We start from the raw sequence: 21,503 nt of genomic DNA, 5'->3' as shown, positions 1-21,503 counted from the left end.
GGAGGGGAAGAAAAATGGCTGTGTCACATATCTGCATGTTGCTTGAGATGTTTGCTGAAGGTGATACTTAAAGTGATCTTGAGGAAAGGTTAGACCAAACCCCTTAATCGCCTTGAGGTGACTACAAATAAAGGCAATAAACCAGGGGTAGGCAACCTGCGGCCCGCGGGCCAGATGCGGCCCAGCGAGGCCTTGGGACCGGCCCCAGCCCAGTCCTGCCGCCGATTGCTGCTGGGGCCTTTGGCGTCTCGCATGAGGGGCATGGTGGGGCAATTGTCTATAGAAGCCTCAGAAACATGCATTTATCTTAACATTTTTTAAAAATCAGCAATTTTTTTTGCGTGTCCTCCATTTTTTATTTAAAAAGTGCCCTCCATTTGAAAATTTTGTCCTACATTTGTCCTGGTTTATTTATTTATTTAATTTTTAAAAAATTATTTAATTATTTATTTTTTGGTTTCGGCTCCCCAGTTGTCTGAGGGACAGCAACCCGGCCCCCAGCTCAAAAGGGTTGCCTACCCCTGCAATAAACGTTACCCTGCATTTATATGTGTATGTGGGGGGGGGGGAATTAAAGTGATATTAAATTGCTAAAACTTTGTAATTAAGATAATCAAAATCCCAGAAATAACAGCACTATTGTCACCAGTATATTCCCTGATATGGAAAATGGCACATGCAAAATGGCACTGGTGTCCACCAAGACAATGCCAAAGAGAGAAAGGATTAACTTGCTAGTATGAAAACAGCAAGGCCAATTTCACAATTCATAGCTGTGTTTAAAGATGGCATTCAATGATGTTTGTTAGTAATATAATAATACAATATGTATATGACTGAAATACCAATGAACTTTTGTCCTCAGCCCTGCAGTCATATTTAGTCAGAAATGTTTTTAATTACCTGTAAATTCATATATGTTGTAGTTTATCACAATGAAACAAAATGTGGAAAACAGATTAACCTCTTGCTTTAAGCAGAATAAAGCTGTGACTCTTTTATATTGCGTATATAAAAAAGCCAAAATGATTCATTAAACAGTATTTTATTTATTTATTTCCTCAATTTTCCTTGCAGGGATATATAGGTTTCCCTGGAATGCTGGGGCAGAAGGTAAGCACATAAGATGCTGAAAATTTTAATGGTGATGACCTGACTGACTTATGTTGGTGTTAATATTTCTGAAGACTTTTACAATGTGATCATCTTATGTATTTAGCATAAATAAGTCCCACTTTGTTTCCAATGAGTTGCTGAGTCTTGTTTCCAGATACATGTGCATAGGATTGCACTATTAGGCTTAAATCCTATTGTTAGTCCAAACTAGAGTAGAGGCATTAAGTCAGCTGGATTTACCTATGTGTCACCACTCAACAATTGATTTGATGGGCTTACTCTAGTTTACACTAACCAGCAGGTTTCCGTCCTTAGCATCCCAAATGAAAATTACTTTGTTACTACAGGATCTTTGAATCGTGTGTTGAATTCCCATGAATCATGTTCCTCCTAAAGAATCTAAACCATGGGGAGATCCCAGTGCATGTCTAACCCTATTCAGATATTAAGTTAATTTATGTACAGTCTGTACAGATTGGCGTTATATGCAGGCCTCAGGGCAGAGTGGGGGGTGCGGTGTGCACATGACGCACGCCCCAATGCTGCCCTGACGCCGCCATCACAGTGTGCGCCTGACTGCACGGCGGGTGGCGTAATGGCACTCATTTGTCGCTGCATCCAAATGACTCAGCGCTGAAAGGAGTGCCAGAAGGTGCCACCACGGCGGCAAAAGTGTCCTTTCCGCAGTGCAAAAAGGTGCAGAAATGCCAGATTGGGGCTGGGACATATAATTGCCATGGCCCCAATCCAGCGCTGAAAGAGGCGGCTGCAGGTCGCCCCTTAGTAGCAGTCTGTTCAGCCCCATAGTCTACACACAGGGAGAGGGGAGTACTACTGCCTCACCTCTGTCCACTGGTTATTTTTTTACACAAAATTAATGTGTCTAAAGACGCAGTCCACATGCGCCAAAACTTCTATTTTTCCATATTCTGGCTTGTGTGGTGAGTCTTAATAGACATAAAAAGTTTTTTCCTTCAGACACTGTCAGAGGCATTGCTAGAGGGGTACGGACCACACCAGGTGACACCTTAGAGGGATGTGAACACTTGATAGGGGGGGCACTTACTGTCTCCCCTAACCCTCCCTCTGCCAGCCAGGGTGTCTCTGCAAAAGGGAGGAGGGAGGGGTGCAGAAGAGGAGGAGGATGTCATTGTAAGGCAGGACTTAGGAGGGCAGAAGGCAGTGAAATGAGAAGTAGCAGCAGGCAGGAAGGGTGCTGAGCCAGGCAGCATGGAGGCAGATGCCAAGCTCCCTTATCACACGGAAGGTTTTGCAGCTCTGATCCAAAACCACTGTGGGTCCAACCATGTGAATTCACGTTAAAATGTGATGTATTATCTCACCTGATTGCGTTCTATGGGGAGGGGTCGTTCCAAGGCGGATGGACAGTCAATCCAAAGTGACTCCTGATTTTTGTGAATTCGGTAACAAGCGAATTCACAAAAATTGTTTCCAAGCTCACTTTGATTTCAATCCGAATTGGTCTGGTGGAATTCAACTTTGCTTCTGTCCTGGTACGCCCCCCAAGCCTCCAAGGTCCCACATTTTGCATTATGCTGTGCTGCAATTTTGCCCCATTTGCTTCTGGTGCTCCTTCAAGAACGGAGGGCACGTTTGGATGTAGCTGACAGGGATGAAGGGAATGAAACAGGAGGCTGGGGGGATAGATGGGAGCAATGGAGGGGACCATCAGAGGCTGGGGGGAACAACAAACTCCAACTCCCAGAATTCCATAGCCTTGAGCCAAGGACCCCACAACAAACTCCAACTCCCAGGATTCCATAGCATTGAGCCAGGACAGTTAAAGTGGAATCAAACCGGGTTATTTCCACAGTGCAGATGCAACCTAAGAGAAGGCAACTGTTACAAAGGGAAGGAGAGTGGATTGGATTCAGGGAGGTGGTACTTTAGGGAGCATGGAGAATAAGGGAAACCGGATAATTTCTGCAGTCCTCCAAAATGGGTCTCCTTTAGATCCAAAGGATTTACTTCCAAGTAAACCTGCAGCTTCTACATTGATTATTTTGCAGTGAAATAAATGTATTATTATTAGTAAGGAAATATTATTATTATTAATAAAAATTTCTTTCACTGAAAAATAATAAAAACAATAATAATAATTTTGCTCATGATACATTCGGATGAAGCTGGGGGCCATTTAGAAATAGGTGACACATTCGGATGAAGCAGAAGGCATGTAGGGATAGGTGACATTCCTTATCATTCCCGTGAGACTAGCATTCACGTGAAACTGGAACCAGGAAGTGGCCCTCTTCTTCACCTCGGAAGTGCAAAGGTTCACAATGCGTTCAGAGCCCCACTGAGCATGCGCAATGTGCCCAATTTGAATAGTTGAATCCACATGGTATCTACTGGTGTGATAATTTAATGTGCACTCCGCTTTGGCTCAGGAATCACCACAATTTCATTCTTCACGTGTGATGATTCATCATGTGAATTGCCTTGGATTCGAATTGACTCTGCTTCCCCTTCACTTCGGATTGGCTCTGGATTGGAGTTCCAGTCTCACGTGTGATAAGGGCCAAGGTCTGTCTAGCACCCAGAAACAGCTATCACTGTATGGTAGAAAGGTTGGCAGCCACTTTGGAAGGCTTATTACTGGCAGTGAATTGTTTGCTTATTTCTTTGGAGTTGTATAACCAAAAGAAAGAACATTTCAAGATTCCTGGCTTACTAGTCTTTCAGAACTAATTTTTTGCTCTTTTGGGGGAAATGTGTTGTTTAACATTAGTAACACAAGAATTTTGACCTCTCTTTCTCTCTCACACACACTCATACGTTCTTTCTCACTCATTCTCCTTTATACAAAATTGTCTGCTGTGTTTAAATAGTCTGACTTATATAAACACTTGTAACAAAATTCTGTCATTTTCCTTCAGGGAGAAATGGGTCCAAAGGGAGAACCTGGTGCTCCAGGGCACAGAGGACCGACTGGAAGACCAGGAAAACGAGGCAAACAAGTAAGAATCCTGTCCTGAATTTTAAGCTGTTTACACTAAAATATGTCTGATAATGCTTTATTATTCTAAATGTGGGGAGGTCAAAATGTGGCCCTCCAGGTATTGCTGAACTGAAACTCCCAGCATCCCTCACCATTGGCTATGGAAGTCAGGGTTGATAAGGGATGCATTTCAGAAGCAGCTGTAGGGTCACCCTTTGCCCTTTAAAGCCTTTCATGGCTTGGGTCCAGCTTACTTACGGGATCACCTTCTCCCATATAATCCGCCCCGCACATTGAGGTCCTCTAATAAGAACTTATTGCAGCAGGCCAAAACTAGGCTGGCTGCGATTACTCAGAGAATCTTTTCCTCAGCCACTCCCAAGTTATGGAATAGCCTGCCGGAGGAGTTCCGATATACAATGCACCCTTGGCTTATGCAGGGAATCCGTTCTGGACCCCCCCCCCCTGCGTAAGCCAAATACTGCGCATGCTCAAGCCCCATTCAGGTGAATGGGGCTTGTGCATGCGGTGCCGCATACGAATGGGACACACCACCCCTTGCACCCTGTGCGCTCCCACGCAGCTTTGCACATATGCTCAAAGCCGCGTATAACGCGGATGCACTGTATCACCAGTGTTGAAAGCTTTTAAAAGGCAATCAAGACATATCTCTTCCAGCAGGCCTTCCCAATTTAACATTCCAACAACCCCCTGTCAATTTAACTAATTATTTAGCAACCGCCCACTGCCTCTGCCCTGCTTTTACTAATTGTTTTAACAATTGTTAATAATTTTATTTTATTGTGGGTGGAAAGGTTGGGAGGGTTTGGGATACAATGGACAATGAGACATTTATTGTATGTTTATTGTATTTTATGGATGTTTTATTGTTAGCCGCTTCAGTCTTTTTGGAGAAGCAGGATACTAAATTATTATTATTATTATTATTATTATTATTATTATTATTATTGTCTGTTCCTGCTCTAAGCTTTACATTTTGGGCTGCATAGAATTTGTACTTTGGGTATCCCAAACAGATAAATGGGTGTGTTAAGGGAATATCTTCAAATAAAGAACGACATCTATTGTCACTTGGATTCAGTGGCATGGAAAGAAGCAGGGATATCTATTGGTGATTCATAATAGTGCATAATGAATACCTCTCTGAAAAAGTGAGAAAATATATAACATGAGACAGTTCTAAACAAATTAAGATGAATTCTAGGAAAGAGACCTGGAAAACAGTGGTGCTTAAATAAGCTGAACTAGGATTTCACCAAAATGGAGTAAGGACATTGGATAACGGAGTGACAGATCACCACAACATGGAATTGATATTTCAGTTCAGTATGATACTACTGTTTCAAGAAACTTCAGTCTATGTTGTGAGAAAGTAAAATGGACCTCAGTCGGATGAATTAGTCGAGAAATAGAGGTAACTTCATTATACAACCATTAAGTCAAAAAGAATAATGACTATGTCCATTAGATAAAAAATGTCTCTTATCGGCTGACATCTGAAAACAAGTTTCCAATGAATATTCTAATACCAATTTGGGAAATCCCTATCTCAGTGTATCCCAGAACAAAGGCTATCCTCAGGACAGCATGGGGTGGCAGTAATGGGGGTGTTGCTGAGGACCCTACAGGTTCCATGCAACTCACAGTTTACCCACACCTTGTCTCATATTTCTTCTCTTGTCTGCCTCAGCAAATTGCTTCTTTAAATTCTTATTGATTGGATTATAGACGTTTAAGGATGAATCTAGAGCCTAGACTTGGCCATGGTTAGAGTTGTTGTTGTTGTATGCCTTCAAGTCGTTTCTGACTTATGGCAACCATAAAGTGAACCTATAATGGGCTTTTCCTGGCAAGATTTATTCAGAGGGGATTTGCCATTGCCATCCTCTGAGGCTGAGAGAGGGTGACTTGCCCAAGGTCACCCAATGGGTTTCATGGCTGAGCTGGTATTTGCACCCTGGTCTCCCAGAGACCTAGTCCAACATTCAAACCACTACACTATGCTGGCCCTAGTTAGAATAGATCCAATGAAAATCAGTGGCTTTTAATTTAGCTTTCATTTGGGTCCAATTGCTATTAGAGGGCCAAATCTGGATCCAGCCTGTAGTTTCTTACAATCTATGGAAAGGCAGGGGAAGGATTTGGGGAAGGATCTAAAAATATGTGTTTAAATGGCTGTTTGTTAAGTAAGAGGGGACACTTTTCACCTACTCAGTCATTTCCTGTCTTCAGAGCCAGCTGACATCCCCATATAAAATGCCTGCTGTAGCAGCTAAATTAAGAAGGTGTTACTTCCACTTCCATTCTGAGATCCATCTTGTTTACCTCATGGACTACTTCAAGTTCATGCCAAGGGTCTTCTCAGGCTTGTTAAGTTATGTCAGGCCAGTCTATATCCAGACCTACACGTCTCAATATTACAAGTGCCAATTTGCCATAACAACAACATACTTAACAAAACAGAAATCTCTAGCTTTGGTGGTCATCAAGTTGATATCAAGAAATTTGTCTTAAGAATTAATTGAAGCATAGTATAGAATATTTTGTGCAAAATCATGTCTTTTGGATTAGTCTTCTGCTTCTTTTTATTTTCCTCCTTTATCTGTATCTCTGTTCACATTATTGCTGTACTTAAAATGGGTTTTATAGTTTTGATTTGTTTTTGAAATTGTATTTTATTGGCTCAAAAGCCAGTGTGGTGTAGTGGTTTGAGCATTGGACTATGACAGGCTTTAGTTTCCTGCTCTGCCATGGAAACCCATTGGGTGACCTTGGGCGAGTCACATACTCTCTGCCCAAGAATACCCCATGATAAGATCACCTTAGGATCACCTTAAGTCAGAGACACCTTGAAGGCATATAACATCTTTGCTACCTAAATACTCTAAAGGCACAAGATCCTGTCTGATCTTGGAAGCTAAGCAAGGTCAGTCATAGTTAGTATTTGGATGAGAGACCACCAATGAATATGAGGAACTGTAGGCTATATTTCAGAGGAAAGAACTGGCAAAACCACCTCAGAGTATTCCTTGCCTAAGAAAACCCTATGAAGTTCATAGGATCACCGTAAATTAACAGGTGATCCTTGAAGGCTAAATAGATGGGAAATGTGGTTAAAATGTTTTAAATAAACAAATAAATGTATATATGTAATCACCCTCTATAATTTTTCATTTGTTGTTGTTTTGTGTGTGCCTTGAAGTTGTTTCCAACTTATTGTGACCCAAGGAGATTCTATCATGGAGTTTTTTGGGCAACCCAGTGGGTTTCCGTGGATAAGCAAGGATGTTATACCTGGCCTTCAGAAACCACCACGTCACACTGGCTCTCATTTTGCATTTCTATCTCTTTTTTATTTTCCCAAAAACTGGAAGGAAGGAAGGAAGGAAGGAAGGAAGGAAGGAAGGAAGATGTGGTTCAACATGATCCACTTTAGCTTGATCCAGATAAAGTATAGCTTTGGGATAACATCCACCAGTTGAAGACTAGTGTTCTAGAAGACAGAAGCAACAGTATATCTGTGCTGTAAATGATCAAAATGAATCCTGTTCAAGCAGTGAAGGGGGGGCTCTGATGCTGATGATGCATGAGTTATGGGGAAAGAAACAAGCTGTGCTTTGTGCTATAAATCCTATCTACTGCTTCAAATTAACTAGATTAAGCAGCAACCCTTAGCAACATGTTCTTGCAGCCCGCCCTCCGCGCTCATTAAATAACAGTCTCTTCTTCAGCAGTATGATGGATTATTCCCAACAGATTTTCAAGAGGCTGCCCCATTTGCTCACAATACTTCTTGTGCAGCAGCCACATACAGTGAGGGTACATTCCCCTGTGTGCCTAGCAACAAACTAGCATTAGTAATGAGGTATACATTTTTGTAGGAGTTGTGGCAAGCTATGTTGCATCTAGTGGTACATTGACATTCTAATACTGAATGAATTTTTTCACAAATGTTTACTTGTGAACATTTGGAGTCTCACTAGTGGAATTTTGTGGAATGTACAGAACTGGAGGCTTAATGGGATCTTTAAGCCAAACTCTGTGAATTCTTTCTTTTTTCCTTCCTTCCTTCTTTCTTTTTCTTTCTAGTTACACTTGTGTCTGGACTTTCCTCCAGTAAGCTCAAGGTGGCATACATGGCTTTTCTTCCCATTTTATCCTTAACCCTGTGAGGTAGCTCAGGCTGAGAGAAAGTGACTCACTCAAAGTCACCAAGTGAATAGCCATGGCTCAATGAGGACTAGAATATAGGTCTTCCTAGTCCACTGACCACTATTCCATACTGGGTCTCTTTTAGTGAGAAGCTGTAGAGGTCTGTCTCAGATTGTATGAAGTTGCTTTATGTTACAAAATACTGTAACACAACTGGAAGCAATTTATAGGAACAGTCCTTTGTTTTGTATACTAGGGTCAAAAGGGAGATATAGGACCTCCTGGAATTACAGGCCCACCTGGTCAGCCCGGACCACCTGGTCAGACTGGACCACCAGGTCCATTGGTATCAGGTAAGGCAGGTTTTTCTAACATTACTTCCCTTTCTTAATTTACATCATGTTGCTTTACTAAGTGGAAAAGAGACACATGGGGTGTTTGTACTGTCATTGGCCTGAGACAAACAGGCCAAAGGCGACGTGCTGCCGCCAATACAAGGGTTCCAGAGCGCACAGCAACCAGAGCCCTAGCACGTCATGGTGATGGCCTAATGGTGGCCTTCCATCCATACGAGGGCCGTCATCTTGATGCAAGCGATGCGCAGTGTACAGACATCTCTGTGTGTCGCTTACATCACTTGTGTGCCGGGCGCTTTTTGCAGGTTCTTTTTACTCCAGAGGGATGCCACACAGTTTGGCTGCTGCTGTGTCCCTCTGGAGTTAAAACGGGAACCTCCAGTCCACCGCTTTCGGGCAATCTGTTGAGCCCCTTACTTACAGCTACCTCTTGCAAAATACAATATGATTCCCATGTGCACAATTGATATGTTTCTGAACTTACCATGGAAATGCAAAACTGTGGATAATAGCAAGCCCTATTGAAATGAATAACTTCCAGAGGAAGTTGACCATAGAGTTATGTTGGAGGACCTATAGATTCCTAGAGAAAACACCTCTCTAGACATCTCTAGGCTTCCTGGTGCAACTCTGTGGTCAACTTCTGCCAGAAGCGTACCATAGAATTAATCATAGAACAATTAGGATCAATTGGTATTTTATTATTGTTATATGTGAATTATTATGTTGTTATTTTAGAACGGAGGGGATAGTGGAACTATTTTATATTTTTATATTGTTTGTAACTTATTACTGTTGTAAGCCGCCTCGATCCTGATGAAGAGGCGGGAAAAATAAATTATTATTATTATTATTAATTAATCGCACTGGAGAACCTAGAAAATACCTAGAGAGAACATATTTTCTTGGACATGGGTAAGTGAAACTGCAGGTACCAGCCCTGCAGATACAGAGGTCGTACTGTACAAAAAGACTGGTTTCTCACAGTCACTGTTAAAGTACAGTTATATCTTACCCTTCCTTCTGAATGTCTTGCTGAGAAAAGGAAGATCAGCTTCAGGAAAGATGCAATGGTCTTCTCTGTGTGTTTGAAAACAAAATATTGGGAAAGCTGTTGTAGTACTTACATGTGGAGAAGACTACGGTGGGAATGGATTATTTTAATTCTCACTCCTAACTAGAGCTGGGAGAGTTACACATATCTCAGGGACAAAGTATGGAAAAGTTACTTTTTGGATTAAAGTTCACAGAATTCTCCAGCTACCATGGCCTTAAGCCATGGTGGCTGGGAGATTCTGGGAGTTATAGTCCAAAAAGTAACTTTCCCAAATGCTCCTCAAGGGTCAGCTGTACAATGCTAAACTTACACAGTATGGCCTCAGCTGATATTATTTGAATCAAACAAAAATTGAGTGGTAGTACAATTCGTATTCTGAATCATTCATTCATTTATTTTCTGACACAACTAGGAGATTATTGCATGGCTCTTTTTGTCCGATCTGGGCATAGGTGAAAATGGGTGAAAATTGATCTTATTGCATGCCTCCATGCCCAACTCGGCCGCATTGCGTAGCTGATCCAGACTCCAGGTGTACTTTTCAAAGAACAATACTTTCCCATTCTTTGAAAAGTATGCCAGGAGTTCAGATTGGGTATGCAATGCAGCTGAGTTGGGCATGGATACATGCAATAATATCAGTTTAATATTGCCGGATTGGGCAGCAAGAGGTGTGTGACAATCTCTCTGTATTCCAAACAAACGTATATGAAAAACCAGGGTGTTGTTAAACACAGTGCAATTAGGCCCAAACTTGTAACACAACACTGATTTATAGGCTTCAAAGACACCAAATGAGAATATCAGATGTTTTTACTGCTGGTGGGGCTCCAATTTTCTCTTTTCAGAATGTCTTTATCTATTTCAGCACTGTCCTAGCATGGCAATCTGATATTTTCTAGGGCAACTAACAATGGGGCCAAAAGGGGAAAGAGGGCTTCCCGGACCTCCAGGGAAATGTCTCTGCAACCCTCAGCCAAATGTGAATATCCCACCTTATGAGGAACCACTGTTTGGACAGGCCTTTTCAAAAGTTCCTGCAGTAAGTGAGTTTGATAGGAGTTAATCTGGGCATATTTTGTAAGTGGGCCTTGTAGAGTTGCTTTGCTCAACTAGATCTGGGCTGCTTTTATTTCCGGGGGGGGGGGGGGGAGGAAGAATTATGTTCCAAAACAATCTTTATGCTTTTACAAGGTTACTCCTCAGCATTTGCTTTGTTCAGGCAGTAGCTGCCTTGGCAATTATATGCTATGTCACTGGGATGTCAATGCCAGAATTCCAAGTATCAGCACATTAGAGGGAAGCAAAATGCTGTGGTCAGTATGGATCAGGACCATTACAAGCAAGTAGAAGAGGCTTAAACCTTTTCCCACAGCCATTTCCCCCCCTTAAATCCTCTCTCCAAACTGAAGGATTTTTAGAAACTCTGCCAGTGCTGCTGGAGGCTTTTTTCCCCTTTGATTATTATTATTGTTATTATTATTTTTTACTATACTTGGGGAAGGAGGGGAAAAAAGCGGGGAGGACATTGGGCCACAACCGATTTTCTTTTGAGTGAAAATGGAAATATGGTGCAGTTGCATTCTGAGGTTGCTGCCACATTGTCCTGCATTAACATGCAGAATTAATGCATTTTAACACTGCTTTAACTGTTATCCTATGGAATCTTGTGGCACCATAGCTCTCTGACAGAAAAGGCTAAATAGCTCTCAAAACTACAAATCCCAGAATTCCATAGCATTGAGCCATGGCATTTAGAGCAGTGTCAAACTGCTTTAATTCTGCCATGTAGATGCAGCCTCATTTTTTAGCATAGTGTGTTTTAGTTTAGTCCTTAAGACACACAAATGCTGCTCTTTCTTTAAATTCTCCCCATTCTTCTATACTATATGATGTCATTGGAGGAGGCTTAGTACCCCACTTTCAATTTTAATGCAGACTCTGTTGACATTTTGTTTCTAGCCAGGCAATAACCAATTATTATCCATTTGAAGATAACAGTCCAGATAGTTGTTCCACCTACTTCTTCAGTTCCTAAGAAATCACATTTCCCCTGTAATCAAACCATGACTTGATTTGCTACAGCCATGCAATTTAAACCCCTGCTACCACTGTAGTTTGCAATAATGAGATCTGCATAGATTGTGATGGTGCAAGTGACCATGGATATCTATGGAATGGTGCCTAGGATATCATTGAGATGCATGTCACAAATCATTCCACCCTCTATCCGTTCCAGAATTAAAATTAATGAATGCAATATACCACTCTCTTTATGTTAGCTCTTTGTCCCTCTCTCTGAAGGATGTGCAGTCTCCCCCTCAAAATCTGGAACACATCACTCTTCACCTCTCCTCTCCTCTCCTCTCCTCTCCTTTATTTTATTTTGTTTTATTTTTAAAAGACCATGACATTACTTTCAATAAAGCATTTCACACTTTTTATTCACAAGGACAGGCACACAGCAGTGCAGGTAATAGATTAGACCATGCAGTACATTTAGATTTCTAGCAAGTGCTTTTTAAGGCTGGGGAAACGGTATTCAGGAATTGGAAAGGCCTTTGATATCAGTTGTAGGACCTTCAAATCAGGAATCAGGTCTCTGTTGCAAACTGTTATTCTTCTGCAATAGATATTATGACAGTCTGGTTTTCTTCTACTTATTTTTATGTGTCTCCTCCAGATTTTTGTAGTGAATAATCGAGAAGAACTGGACCGGCTAAACACAGAAAATGCCCTAGCATTTCGAAGAGATCAAAGATCTTTGTATTTCAAAGATACTGTTGGATGGCTTCCAATCCAGGTAAGTAACCCACCAACAAGAATAATGCAACTTGGATAAGCATTTCATTCCATAAACACTGACGTATATGTTTATGAAGATGGCAGTTAAGTTTGTTTTGCCTATGACAATGAGTGTGTGTGTGTGTTTGTATGTTTACCTTTTGTTTACTTATTTTGTAAAATTAAATTTTCTTCCAGTTTGGCAAGAGCAGGTAGTACTTTTTAGCTGTACTTAAGCAATCTAAATAAATAAAAATGTAAATGTTCGTTTGTTAAAAATCTTAAATCTCCAAAAGTTCTTCACCAATTGCTTTGAAATTTTGACACAAAGTTCCATTTGAATACACACATGTTTTTATATACATATACTTACTATTATATAGATGTCACACCTGTAACAGGTAAAAATATGTTTTTTTAAAAAACAACGCCATCTGTTGGACGGCAACACATGCTATACTAAATATTTAATTGTCGTTTGCAAGCACCATCAACAAAGCTCAGGGCCAATCTTTAGAATTGTGTGGTTTAGATCCAGACATGGATTGCTTCTTACATGGATAATTATATGTTGTATGTTCTAGAGTCAGCAAACTAGACAATCTCTATATCTACACAGACAATGGCACAACAAAAATATTGTATACCCACAAGCATTGTGAAATTAAATATTTCAAAAATGTGTGCTTTCTCCTTTCTTTCTTTTCCTTTTAACCAGACTGAGCCACAGCAATGTGTGGCCAGGTACAGCTAGTAAAGCAATAAAAACATTCAGAACATCAAATTTCAAATGGAAATTCCCACCGATTTACTTCCTTTGCAAATAAACCATCTGAAAATTCTTAATCCTGGGTGGCAAATTTGTCAGTTCATACATAAACATTTAAAGTGGCTAAGAAATAAAACAATCTGTTTAGCAAACTGCAACAAATTATCATCACATTCCTACTTCCAACAGCAATGAATTTTAGTAAATAAGAACAGCAATGTATGCTTTTCAGCTCTCTCTTATCCTTATCTTTCTATGACAATTAAAATGATTATAGTTCACATTAAGCAACCATTCTGCATTTATTTCAGCAGCTTACCCCTTTCTATTCTGTGGACTACCCACTGGAAGATAGCAGCACCTGTGGAGATGGGATTGTCCAAGACGGGGAAGAGTGTGATGATGGCAATACCATTGTGACTGATGCCTGTATACGTATGTTTGAGCCATTTGCTTTTAATTTGATTGCTTCATTTTACATAAAAGTCTTAAAATAAATGGTCAGACAGCCAAGTTGGTATGGTATGGTATGCTGACAAAACAACACAGGAATACTCCTCAACTACTAGTAGGTTCTACCCTAATTCATTAGCTAGTGCAGGAGAAGCTATTGACCTGGGTCAACATCAATTTCAATTATTATCGGAAGCAATGGTTTTCTGGTGTCTTGGAATCATAGAATTGTAGAGTTGGAAAGGGGCTACAAGGCCTATCTAGTTCAACCCCCTGCCATACAGAAATTTACAATTAAAGCACTGTAGTTGCTCATTCAATTTCTGTTTAAAGACCTCCAAAGAGAGTTGACCATCTTCCAAGGCAGTCCTTTCCATTCCACTGTTGAACAGCTGTTAAAGTAAAGAGGTCCTTCCTAATGTTTAGGTTGGAATCTCTCTCTCTCTCTCTCTCTCTCTCATAATGTGAATCCATTGATATATGTTCTAGTCTCTAGAGCAACAGAAAATAAGCTTGGTCAATCTTCTATATGACTTCTCTTCATAGATTTAAAGATAGCTGTTGTATCGTCCTGCTGTCCTCTCTTCTCCAAGCTAAATATGCCCAGCTCCCTCAGTCATTCTGCCTAAGGCTTCTTTTTCAGACCTTTGATCATCATTGTTGCCCTTCTCTGGACACATTCTAGCTTGTCAGTATCCTTCTTGAACCGTGGTGCCCAGAGCTTCACACAGTATTCCAGGTGAGGTCTGAGCAGAGCAGAATAGAGTGGTACTAGGTAAAGGAAAAGGTAGTCCCTTGACATGAATGTTTAGTTGTAACCGACTGTAGGGGGTAGTGCTCATCTGTTTCTAAGCCAAAAGGTGGTGCTCATCTGTTTCTAAGCCAAGGAGCCAGTGTTGTCTGAGGACTCCTCTGGTAGTCATGTGACCAGCATGACTGCACCAACGCTGTTACCTTCCCACTGAGACGTGGTACCTATCTACTTGCATTTGCTGTGCATGAATTTATTACGGCATACAGCCAGCATAAAATAATAAAATGTTTAGAAAAATTACCTTACATCCAGTTAGAAACATTTATATTCCAGCATATCATACAAACATGAGTACATACATGATGAGTACATGAGTACATACAAATGTTAAGGATAAAACTTTGAACCATGTTTCTGGAAGGATTTAGAACTTGCATTTGCATGCTTTCAAACTGCTAGGTTGGCAGAAGCTGGGACTAGTGACAGGATCTCACCCCATCATGCAGCATGATGCATGATGAGAGTGATACTACTCACAACAAATTAGAGTCCAAAATGTCAGACTTTCAACCTTCCCTAAATGTAGAGAGATCTTGTAGCACCTTTGAGACTAACTGAAAGAAGTTGGCAGCATGAGTTTTTGTAGACTTCAGTCTGTGTCCTCAGATGAAGTCTACAAAAGCTCATGCTGGCAACTTCTTTCTTTCAGTTAGTCTCAAAGGTGCTACAAGATCTACAGACTGATTCTACAGACTAACATGGCTATATCTTTGAAACCTTCCCTAAAATGGTTTCAAAACCTTCTCTACTTATAAATTAAGAAGAGTTGATGTGGTACAATGATCCCCAAGGGATCACTACACAGTTTCTCCACCTACTGATGTCTCCTAGATTATTATACACCCCCTTTCCTAATAATTGTCTGTGTGGAGAGGTTAATATATAATGCTTTATGCATGAAAATCTCCACGCAAGTAGAAATTTCACACTGTTCCCCATTCACAAGCAGGCTTTGCCACATGCAGCTGAACTTATTAAGGCCTCCTCCATACAAGACATTTGGTGCTGCACAGATGGACATTAGGAAACAGTCTTCCTTTCTCAGGAAAGGTGAAAATTTATTTATTTTTTAGCAGGGGTTTCTTTTATTGCTATCAGTTCAAAGCTATTTTGATAATCATTTGATCAAAAGACAGTATAACTCTTCTAAGAGCCAGCATGATGTACAGTGGACCCTTGCTATATGCTGGGGTTTGGTTCCAAGATCCCCTGTTTATAACAAAATCCGTGTATACTTAAGTCCCATTAAATATAATGACATAGCAAAATGGTATCCCTTTTTAAAAAATGGAAAATCAAGGTTTGATATTTGAAATTTATATTTTTTTTTAACATTTTCAAACCGTGTATGCTTAAATCCATGTATAGAAAATCTGTATATAAGAAGGGCTGACTGTATTAGTTTGAGTGTTGAACTATCTCTCTGGAGATCAGAGTTCAATTCCCCACTCAAGCATAAAAACCGACATGGTGTCCTCACACTCTCTTGGCATCAGAGAATGGCAACAGTAAACCACTTCTGAGGAAACATAACAAGAAAACCCTATGATGGTTTGCCTTAGGGTCGCCATAAGTAAAAAATGACTTGAAGACACAACAGCAACAACACATCTTCTAAGTTATAAGTTCCCCATCTTTAGTCCTCCATTTGTTTTGGACTTCAGGTCCCAGAAGCCCAGCCAACCTGTCCAACAGTCAGGAATTATCGGAGCTGAAGTCCAAAACATTTGGAGGACCAAACGTTTGGAGCCACTGTTCTAAATTAATCAATATATATTAATTTCTCTTTTATTCCATGTCTGTTAGGATGCCGCCATGCATATTGTGGAGATGGCTACCGACAGGAAGGTGTTGAAGATTGTGATGGGCAAGATTTTGGATATTTAACATGTAAAACATATCTCCCTGGGTATGACAAATTTAAAGCTTAGTTTTTGTTGAATCAAAGAAGAATGTTATTTACTTCAGTGAAAGTGCAGGAGGAATTGCATGCGGAATGAAGTCTGGACATGCCTTACCCTGTGATGCCAATGAGTAGAAAGCCCTAGAGAAAGCAGGACTTTACAGTAGGAATTCTCAGAATGTGGTAACAGACTTGCTTTTCCCTGCATCTTTAAGAAATTAATGGATGGGAAGAGCCATGGGGAGCTTGGGTCCCCCAACAACACAGTTCCCCATCTCCAATATGAATACAATTGATGGGTTAGCATTGTTCTCTGTTGCTGGAAATATTGCCAAGTTGTGTGGCCTGGAAAGATGAGTGGTGGAGGTGGGATTATGTCCCCCTTCTGTTTTCCTCCAATGTCACTGTTTGTAGATGCATTTTCCACCTCATTTAGACATTCATGCTGTCTGTAGAGGCACGTCTGATATTACAGAGAGGTTGAAATGTGTAAAAAGAAAAAGAAAAGGTAGTAATTTCAGTTTGCCATCAGTTACACAATGGAGCTACAAAATACTAATTTGGTACAGTGTTGTCGTGCTTCTCTAATCCAGCAGGGTATATGGATAAGAAATGTGCTCACTTGCAGTATGACTTGCATGCACTGGTATTAATAGCTTCCCTTGGTCAGCAGCATTTTACCTGCCATAGTTCTGTCATTCTGTCAAGTACTGTTACTAACTTACAGGAAACATTTAATTTACAAATGAAATTATCTGCTGAGTCCTCATGGCTCATGATAGAATAATGTGTTAATTAGCAAGAATAAAATAGCATAAGAGTCAGTTCTGCAAATCCTCTTCTGTGTTACCTCTCAGGATGTAATTGTAACTACCTAGAACATCCTGTAGATCAGGGCTGGGAAACTGTGACAGGTCTGGGAGCTGTACAAATGATGGGAGATGGGCAAAATGTGAGGGGAGCAGAAGTGAATGGAAGTCCACACCTGAGTCGAAAGAGTTATAGAAAGGTACAGTTAGGCAATAATTTGAGAGGTTCCACCAGAATGTCAACAAAATTCACTCTAATATCAATTTTAGCCTGGATCATTGCGCACAAGAAGTTCACTTTCCTGATACCACTGTCAACTAAACAATGGACATCTAAGCACTACAGTGTACAGTCAGCCCTCGGTATCTGTGGTGGACTTTTCTGGACACCCCCCCCCCATGGATACTAAAATCCATGGATGCTCAAGTTCTGTTGTATCCAATGACAGCGCATGCACGCTGCCACACTGTCATTAGGGACAATGGGACTTCAATGGTGGCGTGTGCAGGTGGCTGCGCTGCCATTAAGGACTGCTCCTGTTGTCCCCAGTGTCAGCACATGTGCGCAGCCACACCACCATTAGAGACAACGTGGCTTGTTGTCCCTAATGGCGGTGCAGCTGTATGCATGCACTGCTACTGGGCACAAATGGGCCTGTTCCTAATGGTGGCACAGCCCTGTGCATGCCTTGCCACATGCATGTACCAACACTGGGGACAATGCAGGCTTGCCCTCCATGGATGGTTGAATCCGCGGATGGCAAGTCCACAGATACCAAGGGCTGACTTGTATCAAAAACCTACTGATCCCTACACATGCTTACACACCTCCAGCTTTCATCCAGGACAAACTACCAAATCTGTTGTTTATATCCAAGCCCCCAGTACAGCCACATCTGCTCAGGCCTACAAAAAAGAAATGGATATACTGCAGGCATTTTTCAAACTACAATATCTACCCAATGAGATAATACCCAAGATAGACATAAAACAGAAAATGACAGAACACCTCTAATAGTCACCTACAGTTCTGAGCTTAGATGACTGAAAAGCATAAATGGGTACAAATGTGACTTCAGAAATAGGAATAGCCCCAAATCAGTTGCAGAAGACTTCAATCTTCCTGGACATTCAATTTCTCAGCAGCAATTCTTAAACAAAATAAAATAAAGGAAAATTAGAAAGAGAAACAGATGAATTGGGATATAGCCAAGAATCCCAATGTATTAACAGTACACTGCATGTATTAAAACATGAGTTTTCATCACAGCCACACATGTTGTCTTCTTTTTGACAATAATTTACTGTTTCTGTTGCCATACCAATGCACTACACAAAAATCTTCCTTGCATTTGTTTACCTGTTCATATATGGTTGTATGCAAAACCTGTTTCACACCTTTGTCCTTTCAGTTATCTTTTACAACATTGTTAAGAGGATATTTGCCACTCCATCGCTACACGAACATGCTTTGTATTTCCAGTACATTACACAATTTTCCTACCCCTGCACCATTTGCATATATCTCTGTTCCCAGAAGATTCATTCCATACATCTGAAGAAGCTGACTGGAGCCCAAAAAAACTTGTACTGAAATATATCAGTTAATCTTAAAAGTGCTTTTAAATCCATCCTTCACCTTTTTCCTTTTCCTTCGTAGGGTAAAAGAGACTCACATGGCTGTTTCCTTGAATACTGCCTCTGATGTTTGAGATAATACATAACAAATATGACTAACACTCCATTAATTTGAATAAACATCTCCTTCCCTGTTCTGGCAAGGAATTTTGTTTGATCAAATTTGATCTAAGAAATATAAAATGATACTAGATTAAGGGCAGAGCAGAAAGCAAGGAAAGCAGAAGCATCAAATATGATGCTATATTTTTAGAATAAGTACAAATAAAATGAATAAACAGAAAGATCTTCACCCATAGTGAAGTTGGAAGAGAAGACCTATCTGGTCTGTATCCAATTGCTTGATCCAAGTAGAGCAGAACCATTGAATCAGATACTTCATGGTAAGACAACACTTCTCTAAACCCCGTTGATTCAGTCTCTACTGGGGACAAAATAATAAAATAGTGTTAAAAATGAAGGGAGAACATTAATGTATAATGATTTAAGTGTGGGTTGTTTTTTTTTTTTTTTTTTTTTTTTGTCTTAGGTCTTATGGAAAATTACGCTGTACTTCTTATTGTTATATTGAGTCTACAGAATGTCGATATTTTACATGAAAGCTGTGTGGCAGTAGGTGAGTATCCTTCATATGACATGGACAGTGCTGATATTATATTATCATCAAACCAAGCCAGGACAATAGATGAACCTATATCTGAGATGAAACCATCAGTGTCATCTGATCATTTTTAGTCAATTCACACACAGGAAGAAAATAAGACTGCTGCAACCTATCTTAATAGAAAAATGTCAAACAACATTCAAAGTTGAGACGTACCTTTTCCGTGGCTGCTTACAGGACTTTCCTTGTGCAACAAGAACAAAACCAAACTACTGGAGCACTATTTTACTTTGATACTGTTACTTCAATTGAACACAACAATACCTCAGCTTAGCACTGTTAGTCCTACAAACAAGTTCTTCAAGGTTGGTGGGGTTTGTTTTTTTTTAAAAGAAAGACTTTCTGGTATAAACACAAAGCATATTTTGGTTGCAGTGTTTATAAGGACTATTTAAAATGTTTTTTTTTACTACAATGTGAACTTTGTACGTGCTATAGTTGCATGAAATGTGCATTTAAATTAATGAGAAGTCTTCAGTTTGTGTATATTGACTTGACAAACAAGTTTAGGCTGCAATCTGAAACATCCTAACATGGGAGTAAATACCATTGAACTCACTTGTGAGTGGATGTGTCAAGGAGGTTAACCAGATGAAGGAACTGGTCAGCTTTACTTGGAAACAGAATTTATATAAAAGAGCTGTAAATAGATTGATGTATATTTATATTAAGAGTGACTTACACAGGATCATTCAGAGGGGATTTGACAGGGGGGTAGCTATGTTGCAACGAAAAATGTTAAAGCTTCTGGTGCCATGTGAAAAATTAGCATGTTTTATTTGGCATGAGTTTTTGTGGACTCCATCCCACTTCATCAGATGCATTTATTTGCATGTTACCAAAGCCAACAGAATGGGTCAACAAACTCAAAATACCTGGAAAGGTTATCTGCCTATCTTAGCAAAGGATTGACAGCACCTTGAGATGACTGATCACTCAGAGGAAAGTCCAGATGGTTTGGGTAAAACTGTAACCAAACTCTTCAGTTCTTCATGGAGATGACCACTCAGGACAACTGACTCATGTGGAACACATTCTTGTTGCCTATGCATCATATTCCTGACAAGGGATAATAATATACATATCCTGTGCTAATATGCCTGAAACTTGCATTCTTATACAACAGCATAGAAGGGTTGCATTTTAAAATGGTTAGAATTGCATTAAAGACTATTGTTGAAAAAATGGCTGTTAACAACTTTTATTTTAGCTTTTATGTTAGGCTTTTTTTCAAGTACCTGACAGTCACACTGTTACCAATTTTCTGTTTAGCAAATTCTTTCCAGTCTCATCTTTCTACAACATTTAATATTAATGTATACATATCCCTAGTTGTCTATCCTGAAGAGATCAACCCATAGGGTGTTATTCAGAGTAAATGTTGCACAGATTTAATATGTTCTTCTCTGGAATTGTCAAACAGTTGTTTTATTTTAAAGAACATTTGGAACAATTATTTTACTTCTTTTCCAGCAGATACTGAAGCTCAGAATTAATATTGGAGATATGCTGAGTAAGTTACAAATGGGAGTTATCTCATATTTAGAGATAACTAAATCTTTATTTCTGAGTAAAGTCTTTATATGGTGAGATTAAAAAAAATCAAGCTTGAGATATTTAAAAATGGAAAATATTACTTTTCTGTCATTAATGATGTAAATTGTGTGTTTGAAATGCATTCATACATTACTAAAAACTATCTTCTGTTACTTCCACAAAAGGTAAATAAGGATACCATCACACAATTATAATAAAAATGACATTAAAACCAACAACTATATATTTTTAATTTTTAACCTTTTAACCCCCCTCCTTTTTTTTCTAGGTGGCCTAAGTAGCCTACTTTGTGTAGATTTGGGATATTCCTCTGCCATATTGTAAATATTTAAGTGATATGTTTTATATTATTGGTGAGGGATGGCAGATGGGAAAGTCAGTTTTGTGTATTCCAACTCCCAGCCAGCATGCTAGTCATACTATCTGAGGAATTCGGGACATAGTTGCA

General features: G+C 39.9%; 1 protein-coding gene across 1 annotated transcript in view; it reads left to right on the top strand.

Annotated features, from left to right (window-relative positions):
- Window positions 1–21,248, top strand: part of COLQ (collagen like tail subunit of asymmetric acetylcholinesterase) — a 45,803-nt gene extending 24,555 nt beyond the window's left edge. Inside the window, exons 10-17 of the mRNA XM_042477450.1 lie at window positions 1,078–1,113; window positions 4,017–4,097; window positions 8,508–8,604; window positions 10,567–10,706; window positions 12,348–12,467; window positions 13,532–13,652; window positions 16,291–16,393; window positions 19,364–21,248. Of these exons, the coding sequence (XP_042333384.1) occupies window positions 1,078–1,113; window positions 4,017–4,097; window positions 8,508–8,604; window positions 10,567–10,706; window positions 12,348–12,467; window positions 13,532–13,652; window positions 16,291–16,393; window positions 19,364–19,433 (768 nt within the window). The 3' untranslated portion in view covers window positions 19,434–21,248. The remainder of the gene's footprint in view (window positions 1–1,077; window positions 1,114–4,016; window positions 4,098–8,507; window positions 8,605–10,566; window positions 10,707–12,347; window positions 12,468–13,531; window positions 13,653–16,290; window positions 16,394–19,363) is intronic.
- The last annotated feature ends 255 nt before the right edge of the window (window positions 21,249–21,503 follow it).

The sequence above is a fragment of the Sceloporus undulatus genome, chromosome 6, assembly GCF_019175285.1.
Source record: "Sceloporus undulatus isolate JIND9_A2432 ecotype Alabama chromosome 6, SceUnd_v1.1, whole genome shotgun sequence".
Lineage (NCBI taxonomy): Eukaryota > Metazoa > Chordata > Lepidosauria > Squamata > Phrynosomatidae > Sceloporus > Sceloporus undulatus.
The sequence above is the reverse complement of the archived record's forward strand: the minus strand, read 5'-3'. Positions and strand labels throughout refer to the sequence as shown.